Source organism: Glycine max, chromosome 17 (genome assembly GCF_000004515.6).
Source record: "Glycine max cultivar Williams 82 chromosome 17, Glycine_max_v4.0, whole genome shotgun sequence".
Lineage (NCBI taxonomy): Eukaryota > Viridiplantae > Streptophyta > Magnoliopsida > Fabales > Fabaceae > Glycine > Glycine max.
The window spans coordinates 1,658,317-1,668,708 of NC_038253.2; the positions used below are offsets into that span (position 1 = coordinate 1,658,317).

The following is a 10,392-nucleotide window of genomic DNA, read 5'->3' on the forward strand; positions in this document are numbered from 1 at the left end:
TTTTCAGCATTTCTCATTTATATAAAACTATAAATTAAAACAACTTAATTATATTTTTAGTCCCTTAAATATTTCAATTATATAATTTTAGTTTCTAAGATTTTAATTATCTCAATTAAATCCTCCAACTTTCATCTAATTTACAAACAAACTCCTCAATTAATTTTCTATAAGAAACTTAAGAGATTTCACTAATGATGTGATATTCATCATATTTGATATTGAAATGACAACTGACATCTTATTTTACATAAAATTGGGTATGATTTTTTTTTTCCCCAAAGGTGAATATAAAGATGAATACTATGGTTAGTATCTTGCCCTGAACTATTGATTATCATTTCTAATTATAATTCGCCTTTCCTTAATATTACAATTTTGATATCTTATTTTACATAAAATTGGGTATGATTTTTTTTCCAATGGTGAATATAAAGATGAATACTATAGTATCATGACCTGAACTATTGATTATCATTCATAATTATAATTCGCCTTTCCCTAATATTACAATAAAATTGTAGATAAATATAATAGGTATGTGTATGTGGTAATATGAAATCGTAGTTATCAACCGTTTTTTAAAAATTGTGTACGTGCCTGGCTGTCTGCACGTTGGCTTGTTTGTGTGTTTACGTGGTAGAGATGTTGACTTAGCTTATTTCCTTTCCCAATTATCAATTATATTATTTATTATATTAATGTTATATTATTTTTAATTATTGTTATTGTAAGAAGATATTAAATCTCATCATGACTTGCATGGAGATATTTTGGTGAGTGCAATGTCTCTTGTAGTTTGAGGTTCATTTCACTTATTCAACTTTTCTTAGTTTTCGTTTAACTTAAAAAAACATAGCAATTGGTTTTAATTTTTTGTTTATTTTATCTTAAAAAAATTGTTTTATTTAACAATTAGATGAAATTATCTTTATATATATATATAGACAATGTAATTAACTCGATAATGTTGTAGTCTAAAAATTAAATTTGATAATTTGATCACTTTAAGAGATATAAGATTGATTAAATAATTAAGAAGGGAATAAGAAAATAAAAATGACAGATTTAATTGCTTCTCCTAACAAAAATTAAACTATTAACCTTCGATGATAAAAAAAAATAAGTTAATCACTTTGAATTTAATCAAAATTCAATCTGACTCACTACCGAGTAATTGTTAAATATTTGATTCAGATATAAAAATAAAACTTTAATATTTAATTTTTAATAAAAACATGCATTTGCAAAGAAAACAGGTATGTTTATAGAGTAAATTGTGAAATTAGTCTTATTTGGCTGTCATATTTATTCTCCGAAATTAAGGAAATCTAAAATTCGTTTAAAAAAAAGTATGGAAAGGGTGGAATTGCCTGCTACTATCTCCATCTAAATCTAATCAATTGATCTCATTTTCCAAATTTTCTGTCTCTGACATTAACAATAAGTGGCTCTCAAAAAAGAGAAGATATTTTGGTGGAAAAACACTCAATCAACACACATGATTGAAGTGCAAGCAAATGCCATGGAGCAGAGTTGGTGGGCCAATATGCCTCACGAGCTTCTCAGAGAGGTCCTCCTCCGAATTGAATCGTCGGAGTCCACGTGGCCGCTGCGGAGGAGCGTCGTGGCTTGTGGCGGAGTGTGCCGCACCTGGAGGAGGCTCATCGTCAAGGAGATTGTCAAGCCACCTCAATTCTCTTCCAACATAACCTTCCCCATCTCTCTCAAACAGGTTCAGTGCTCTTTCTCTCTATTCAAATTAAATCAATTTTGTTTATTTTCTTGCTTTAAATTTGGCAGCCTGGCCCGAGGGAACATCTACTTCAGTGCTTCATTAGGCGCAACAGTGCCTCACAGACATATTATCTGTTTCTCAGTTTATCTAGTGGTTAGTACTTAGTTAATACTACTTGAGCTTATATTTTTTTTTTCCTTCTTTTTGAGGCTTTGTTTGTGTTACTGTTAATTGCAGCCCTAGTAGCTGATGATGGCAAGTTCCTTCTGGCTGCACGCAAGTTCAGACGCCCTACCTGCACAGATTATATTATCTCCCTTGATGCAGATGATATGTCCAGAGAAAGCAATGCCTATGTTGGGAAATTGAGGTCCACTCTTAATCAGATACTGTTGCTAGCTATTCTTCTTTTCTTGTTTCTTAGTGCAAAGACTAACCCTTTATCTTCACATTTCATAAGATCAAATTTTTTGGGAACCAAGTTTACAATCTACGATAGAAAAAGTTGTTCCACTGAGCTGGTGGTGAATTCAAAACAAGTTTCACCTAGGCCCAGGGTCCCAACAGGCAACTATCCAGTTGCTCACATCTCATATGAACTGAATGTACTAGGCTCCAGGTAATGTTGTTGACTTTTGCAATTCTAAATTACTATGACAGTCATCTATAATTTCCTTTCGGTTGAAGAAAGCCGAAAGCATGTTAGCTTATTGTGTATTTTTCTTATATACAAACTAAACAATACTTATGGCGAGCAGGGGCCCAAGGAGAATGCACTGTGTCATGGATACCATTCCTGCTTCTGCTATTGAACCAGGAGGGGTAGCCGTAGCAGCCCCATCACAGACTGATTTTTCTGTTAGTAACAGAGATACTTCATTCCCATTTTTTCAGACAAACTCAACTAGTCTGGAAAACTCCATATCTGGAGACCAGAGCAATAAAAAAGATGATGTGCTAGTGTTGAGAAACAAGGCTGCCAGGTGGCATGAGCAGCTGCAGTGTTGGTGCTTAAACTTTCATGGGCGAGTAACAATTGCTTCAGTTAAAAACTTTCAGCTGGCTGTTTCACCAGAAAATGGACATGCTGGACTGCAAGAGGATGAGGTCATCCTCCAATTTGGAAAAATTGGGAAGGATTTGTTTACAATGGATTACCGGTACCCTATCTCAGCATTTCAAGCATTTGCAATCTGCCTCAGCAGCTTCGCTACCACAGTTGCTTGCGAATGATGCATGTTTGAACAGGTATTCATCTGAAAACTCAAACATTATAAAATTAGAAACTATCTTTGGACAAGAAATGGATAGAGAGAAAGCAAATGAATGGTCACGGAAGTAAGAAAGCTTAGATTAGTTCATTAACTATTTTTCTTTTTCTATTAATCACATGAACATCTTGTTACTGTTGTTGGTTTCCAACTATGTTGATAACTTTTTGATAATCCCATTTCCTTTAAAAATCAAACAAGAAATATAATTTTTCTGGCTGATGGTTTGTTGAGTGCTTAGTTTTGCTGTTTTTTAACTGTCATGTTTGCTTCTTTGATCATGTTGGCTTTCATTCAAGCGTGGCCTTTAGCAGTATGGTTTGATGTGATGATGACTTGGTGGGAAGAATCTAACCAAAATCGTTTCCTAAGGTAATTGGAAATTTGGATAATCGTCATCTGAATTAGAAGGACGGTGCTGCGGATATGTGGGGGTTCTGTTTGTTTTTCTGAGATCATTTTTGACTTCTGGGAATATCACACGAAAGTGGAATGTAACCTGCAAAGCAACTTCTGTTACATCTCCTTATATTTGTATCTAGCACTCTATTGTGTGCGTATATATATTTTATTCTTTCATAGCTTTGCTTTGTTTTTCATTTGTGTCTAGTTTCCCATATACAGCTACAAGTTCCAAAGACATGTTATTCTTAACGTGATGAGGCCACGTTATCAATAACGGAATTAATGTTTACACAAACATTTTATTGAATCCTCACAAAATCCAGGCATGTATCTATAATCAATGCTATTCTTGTCTTACTGGCCATGTTGTAGCTTAATTTTATTCAAAACAGGATATGATTAGAGGTAGGCAGTAATTTAAATTCTAAATCAAAAAACTATGCAAGAGCTAGGAGCTTATCAACCAAATGCGACCAATTAAGGAATGTTTGGTATTAGAAGAGATATCACCTTGTTTTTTACTAATACAAATAAAAAGCTTTCAGAAAAAAATGAATAAAAAAACCTTTTAAAAATTAAATACTTAAAAGAGTAGTAAAACATTAGAAACCGTCACGTTTATATTTTTCTCCTCAATCTACCTACCAAGAAATGTTAAGTCATACTATTTATATAAGAACGAGTGCATTGAATTTTCCTCTGCTCTTAAAATTCATTTTCGATAAGGCCTGCCACACCTATGCTGCTGTATTCATAGTATCTATTATCTTAATAATAATGCTTGTACATTATGTTCCACAATAGAAGCTTATGTATTTTTACTTACTCTACAAATTTAATGATGCCAAATCCAAACTAATCTTCGAGACATGGACATACTATAGCCATATCTTAGTGAAAAGAAAGAACCATATGCCAGATCCAACCTCATTGATAGTTTAAGTGAAAATAAATTCTAAAAGAAAAACCTAGATCTATCTATATCTGCGTTTCATTCCCAAGCATTCTGAAGGAAAATGTCACACTATGGCAATCAGTTCAGGAACCATTTCATTATTCATTTATTTATTCCCAAGTCCCAACTGCAATAAGGCTTGAAATTGATAAACATAACCGACTAGAAGTTGAATAATGAACAAGACATGATATTCCAAAGTTTAAAAAATAAAAAATAAAGTCTGTAAAATTCTACACAATTCCCATGATTAAAGCAGAGGTTGAAGGGAGGAAAATTATGGGTGATTGTTATACAAGATAGAAAATAAACCTTTGACAATTGAGAAAGAAATCAGCAGCATTTTTGTAGCTTCACCAATGCTTGTGATAAATAATTGGTGTTATATTGCAATTCTTTAGTTATTTTCTAATACTCTTTGACACATTCTATCTATAAGAATCCTTCTTTGATTGTCTGTGCCCATTCCCTGCCATGTTCTTCTTTCTCCTTGGTGCATCCACACTAGGTTCCACCAATGGGCCAGACCAGGTCTGGAAATTTGCTTTAGGATATGACAAGTTTGTGGAACTAAATGGAACATCAGGAGGATCGAAAATTGGATCCATGTGATGTGAAGAACCCAAAGGATAGCCAAGAGTTCCATCTTCGTGAGGAGGAGGAAACTTCTCACTCTTGCTCTTAGCATTTGCATGCGTTACCAGTCGCCATCTCTGTAATAAGAGTTAAACCATTACTACAATATTAAGACATAAAAGTAAGTTGAGATATGAACCAACTCCATGTATATATATATATTGATGCCACTTTATGAAAACCGGAAAAATGCTTTATTTTACAGTTAACTGGGAACATATATACCTTAGTACAGATCATGTAAGCCACAATAATAACATAATTTTTTCATTGGTAGGTCGATTTGCCCACGTGTAAGTTTTTTTTCATTTTGATCATTGGGAAGAGATGAGAAGATAATGGGAAACACATTTCAAGAGTATTTGAGAGAAATGAATGCAACTAAAGGTCTAAGTTTTCTGCAATTGCTTTTATCAATAAGAGGAATGAAGTATTCACTAAGACAAAAGTATTTGTGTAAATGAATGATGTGCCTTATCTGACATACATCAATATTTGCTTGCAACTCAGCATTGGAATCTGGAACTGAAATTCCCCTTCCACCTCGATCACGTGGACGTGATTTCTTGACACCAGCAGCATTAGCTTTGCCAGCAGCTCTCAATCTACAGTAATGAAACATTAAGATTAAAGTATTGAAATGTTTGGATCTTTAGTATTTTCTTTCAGAAATATTTTCTGCTCCCTCTAGTATCATTGAGAGGTAGAGAATAAGAGAAAATTCCCAAGGAGAGGGATAACTAAATAAATTTGATCAAGTTACATACATGCGTAATAACTTCTTCAATCAAATATAGAAAAAGAAAGAAAAAGAAGTGAATTGAAAGGCAAGACAACCTTGTGAAATTTTTATGCAAATAAGAATTCTTAAGATAATTGAGAGTTCCATTTAGAAGTTCAGAAAAAATCCATCTTCGGTATTTAAATATATTGATGAAATTATTGTTCAGGTGTCAAAAGCAATTTAAGTTATCCACCTTCTAGCTTCTTCATCCCGTAGCTTTGTATCCATCTCCTTGCTGGGAGGATATTTTGGAAGGCTAGAGGGTTCACAGGCATAAGGTTTTGATGTAAAGAACTGCAAAAGAGAAGCAATTAACATTAAACTTGGATTCTTATATTAAATTGTTGGAACACTAAGGAGTTCAAGCATAATTCATCATACTTAAAACTAAATACAACCACCAACATATTATAGCTATCTCTGCCATTTCCCATGAGTAACAAGCAATCCTGTCTCTCTCAAAATATAGAGTAAAAACAATCAAAGAAAAAAACAAATTCAAGTGAAGTTCAGTCATTCATCCACCAATAGGCTCAATTTAAGTGACTTTATTTTTAACTCATGTTCAGGATTTATTTCTTGATATGTAACACTGTGACAGTCCTGGCAATCCAGAACTTAATTAAAAAATAGAGGATTGTATTATATACAATGAAAGTCAACAGTTGCTGGTATACGATATAAACAAACCAAAAGTAAAGATGCATGTATGAGTTACATAATTACGACAGAAACACACTTGCAAAAGCATAAGCAGCCTCCTACTTGGTTAATTGACATCAATATAGGGGGAGAGAAGAGGAAGAAAAGTCATCTAACTATCTTAAGATGGTCCTTGCTAATATGTGATGAAAAATTGGGGATAGAAAATTGAGGGAATAAGTAATTGTTTTTTTGGTCTTTGTCCAAGGTATCCCCTTGGGCGTTGCTGTTGAGACTAAAAAATCAAGCCCTTAATGACTCAGGGGGTTTCCCAGCAATTGCCTTCTCAAGGACTTGAACTTTCAACCTAACATCAAAATGTGGATTTCTTACCACCACACTCATCTTTGTTGGCAGCGAATTACTTATTCTATTTATGAATTAAAACATGACAATAAGGGAACTGTCAAGTAGATGTAGCAATTCTATTTATATGTATTTAAAAAATAGCATAAATAAGTGATTCACAGGATTAATTTAGTGATTAAATTATCATCTTACTTCACTATGCAAAGCATCTGTGGCAGTTTGACGTTCAGCTGGATCGATTGCGAGAAGGATCTCAATTAGTGGCAGGGATGATGCTGGGAAATTCTTAAATGTCTCTGCTATGCACCGCTTGTATGATATTCGGGGCTTAAAAATGGTAGCATGTGGCAACTTTAATTTTTTCCAATACTCGTCAGAAGGAGAACCACAAAGCTTAAATATCTTATGTAGCTGCTCCACCTGTGAAGCACAGTGGATATATATCAACCAAATCAGAAGCACAAACCTTCTAACACGAGCAACAAAATCTTGCACCATTGACAAGTAAAGTGAATACATCTTATGCTCTTAGAGAAATTATAAAATGAAATTAATCATTTAAAGATTACCTCGGTTCGACCAGGCATAATAGGCTTCCCAGCCAACAATTCAGCAAGAATGCAGCCAGCACTCCAGAGGTCCACTCCTACACCATAGTCAGTGGCTCCAAGGAGAAGTTCTGGAGGTCGATACCATAAAGTAACCACCCTGCTTGTCATAGGGTGCTTGTGATTAGGATCGAAGAAGGAAGCTAATCCAAAATCAGCAATCCTAAGAATTCCTTCACTGTCAATGAGAAGATTTGACCCCTTTATATCACGATGCAGCACATGACGGTTGTGACAGTGTTCCAATCCAGAAAGTAGCTGATGCATGTAACATTTAACCTAAAATACCCAGCTATAGTAAGGAAAAGAAGTTCCAAATCCAGAAACAAAAGATTTTTTTTGAATCATAAATTTCAACCAAGTCTAGTGCTAGATTTTACACTAAGCAACGTAAATATGTAAAAACCTGAGACTCTGTGAACTTAATTGTGGGGCTTGTAGCAAGTCCAGCCAAATCATGATCCATGTATTCAAAGACAAGGTACAAACTGCATGACATCCTTGAAGTCACCAAACCTTCCAGTTTGACAACATTGGGATGATCCAGATGGCGCAGAATAAGAATCTCTCTAGCCATGAATTTCACACTCTCAGGCTCTAAATTGTCAAAGCGGACCTTCTTTAGGGCAACAATTTTCCCTGTCAAAGTATCCTTTGCTTTGTAAACATTGCTATATGTACCTTGTCCAACCTGATTGAAAAACAGTCCAGAAGCCAAGCCAGTTAGAGACCAAATTTTTGTTAACTTTACAAGAACAGAACGGAAGTAGACATTTCAATGGAAGGGTTTTCATTTCAATAAATAACTTCCCAAGATAATAGAAAAAATCACGATACCTTAACTTCATATTACTAATTTTAGATGTTGCATACATTTGAAAGCAGAAGAACATAAGCAATAAGTTGTTGAAACTTGAAATCAAGATAACCAAGTTCCACATACTTAAATTGGCAACTGTAGCAAAGAAATCATTAACTGCCTTACCTTATTAAGCTTCTCAAAAGTGTCAGCTCTTCTAGGGACCAATCCATTAATAGCTTCCCCAGCAACCTTGGAGAGCCAAGAGGGCCACCCTGCAGCTACTTGCTCACCATGTACATGGTTAGGTGGATTGCTCAACCTCGGATTCGGCTTCGAAGATCGCCTTCTCTCCCCTTTTGGGCGCTTGCTCTTCTCCTCTTCTCCACCCACCTTCACATTCCCACTGTTCTGAGCCACACCATCTTCTGCTCTTGCAACTTCCACTTCCTCTTTCTTCTTTGATGCTTCTTTCCCAAACACACACCCCATTTCTCAAAATACTCATTTACTCAACCCCTTCTTACCTTCTTCTTCTTTTTCCTCTTCCTCCTCCTCCTCCTCCTCCTCACATTCCCTCACTTGCCACAACCACATTTTCCCTCATTTTCTTGCAATTCAAACATCACAGGGAATCAGAATCAAGCCCTAGTAGTAGTTTTCCCCCAATCTTAAAAAGCTGAAAGAGGGGTTTTAAGTTTTAGCCAAAGGAATGTGCAAATGTTAATTCAAAAGACCCTAACTTTTCCAGACAAAAGTGGGAGTGCAATGATTTGGTGTCACCCACAACTTGCAATGCAGTCAAAGAAAATGAGCTTATATCAGTCAGACATGCACAACAGAAAAAGAAAAAGCAGCAAAAAAAAAAAAAAAACAATAACAGTAAAATATGACTAGCTTTTCCCCCCACTTGTGAAGTTCCTTTGTTCTTGTTGTTGCTGCTATGTTTTCAGAAGTGGGTTTATTCTTTTAACCCTTTTGGAGTGTGGATATGATGTTGAGTAAGATCAAGGTTGAAAACAGTTACAATTCTAGGAGTTTGGGGCATCCCAGATTCAAAGAATAATGTACACAAAATAATGTCTTGGAAACTAGGAAGATAAAATAATAATGTGGGGTGAATCTGATATGCTTTTTCCCACTTCACTCTCACACATACGATGTTGTAGTGTCTGTCTACGTACAAGTCAGTTTCGGATTTTCGCAGCACTGGGTTTGTATCCACTAAGGAAACTTCCATGGGAAAATATTATAGAGAGAACAATCAAAGACACATGCCGTGGACATAGTTAATTATTTATTGAGAAATGCTGATCAATTACTATATCACAGTGAAGTTTTTATTTAACTTTAACATGAAAAAATAGGAAAAATATATTTGTACAACATATATTGATACCTAGGGAGAAAGAGAAAAAAAAATATAAACATAATAAGTGATATAATTTGCTAATAAGATAGAGATAAAAATAAATGAAAAATGATAAAAAAAAAAGTGGTTAGAATAATAAAATGTTTTAAATATATTTGCAAAAATATGTTTAGTTGAGTTTGTTGAATGGTAGGATGGGTCCTACATGCACTTGAAACTAAACTAACTTTACTTGCTGATGGCTTCCTCGGCTATTTCATATTTGCTTTGCTTTGCTTTTTTCTTTGAATTTTTTTGTTAGAAAAATTGTTCATTCATAAATTGCAAGTGAACACAACTGAATTCGAAAATCGGAACATAACAATATAGATATGCTACCACAAAATTTATGTGGATAAAGTAAAGCATTAAAGAGATAAAACTCTAATTTTAATTAGAGTAGAATAGTAAAAATACTAAAAACATCATATTGTATAAAAAAAATAGTAAAAATATTACCCCTGCTTAGGTTTCGTTGATTTATTTAGCAAGCGTCTTATTGTCAAAGGAGACAGTTGGCTACTATCGTACATTCTGTGTTGGTTTGGTTCTTAGTCATTGGTGATAAATGCGTACTTTATTACACTCTTCGGTTTTGTTTGGACCTTTTGTTTGTGCTAACGTTGGGACATTGTCGGGTTCTCAAAATTATAGTATAAAAGAAAAAAAAATAGTAATTTTGTTTTTGTATATATATATTTTTTTAAAAATATGACTACGCGTGATTAAATAATAATGTGAAACTTTATATATAACTAACAACATTAAAATTAA

General features: G+C 34.2%; 2 protein-coding genes across 3 annotated transcripts; one reads left to right on the plus strand and one right to left on the minus strand.

The window, feature by feature from the left end:
* Nucleotides 1-1,359: 1,359 nt before the first annotated feature.
* LOC100805161 (tubby-like F-box protein 3-like) lies at nt 1,360-3,755 on the plus strand. Of its 2 annotated transcripts, NM_001252920.2 has the most exon segments (6): nt 1,376-1,735; nt 1,804-1,891; nt 1,976-2,108; nt 2,199-2,357; nt 2,497-2,986; nt 3,309-3,755. In NM_001252920.2, coding segments are annotated over 5 exon segments (1,089 nt in total). In that variant the 5' UTR covers nt 1,376-1,501; the 3' UTR covers nt 2,972-2,986; nt 3,309-3,755.
* Nucleotides 3,756-4,562: 807 nt separating this feature from the next.
* On the minus strand, nt 4,563-9,414 carry LOC100791757 (probable serine/threonine-protein kinase At1g54610). Its single transcript, XM_003550480.5, has 7 exons — nt 8,394-9,414; nt 7,815-8,099; nt 7,370-7,687; nt 6,993-7,220; nt 5,983-6,083; nt 5,493-5,610; nt 4,563-5,082 (listed from the first exon to the last, which is right to left on the minus strand). Exons 1-7 carry the CDS (start codon nt 8,697-8,699, stop codon nt 4,798-4,800), a joined length of 1,641 nt encoding a protein of 546 aa, XP_003550528.1. The 5' UTR covers nt 8,700-9,414; the 3' UTR covers nt 4,563-4,797.
* Between the last annotated feature and the right edge of the window lie 978 nt (nt 9,415-10,392).

Coding starts and splice junctions, on each gene's coding strand:
- LOC100805161 (XM_041010902.1), top strand. CDS start 1,502: ATGATTGAAGTGCAAGCAAATGCCATGGAGCAGAGTTGGTGGGCCAAT. Junction 1,892..1,975: donor GTTTCTCAGTTTATCTAGTG/GTTAGTACTTAG, acceptor TGTTAATTGCAG/CCCTAGTAGCTGATGATGGC. Junction 2,358..2,496: donor CTGAATGTACTAGGCTCCAG/GTAATGTTGTTG, acceptor TATGGCGAGCAG/GGGCCCAAGGAGAATGCACT.
- LOC100791757 (XM_003550480.5), bottom strand. CDS start 8,699: ATGGGGTGTGTGTTTGGGAAAGAAGCATCAAAGAAGAAAGAGGAAGTG. Junction 7,221..7,369: donor TTATGCCTGGTCGAACCGAG/GTAATCTTTAAA, acceptor TGTGCTTCACAG/GTGGAGCAGCTACATAAGAT. Junction 5,611..5,982: donor CGGGATGAAGAAGCTAGAAG/GTGGATAACTTA, acceptor TCATTACTGTAG/ATTGAGAGCTGCTGGCAAAG.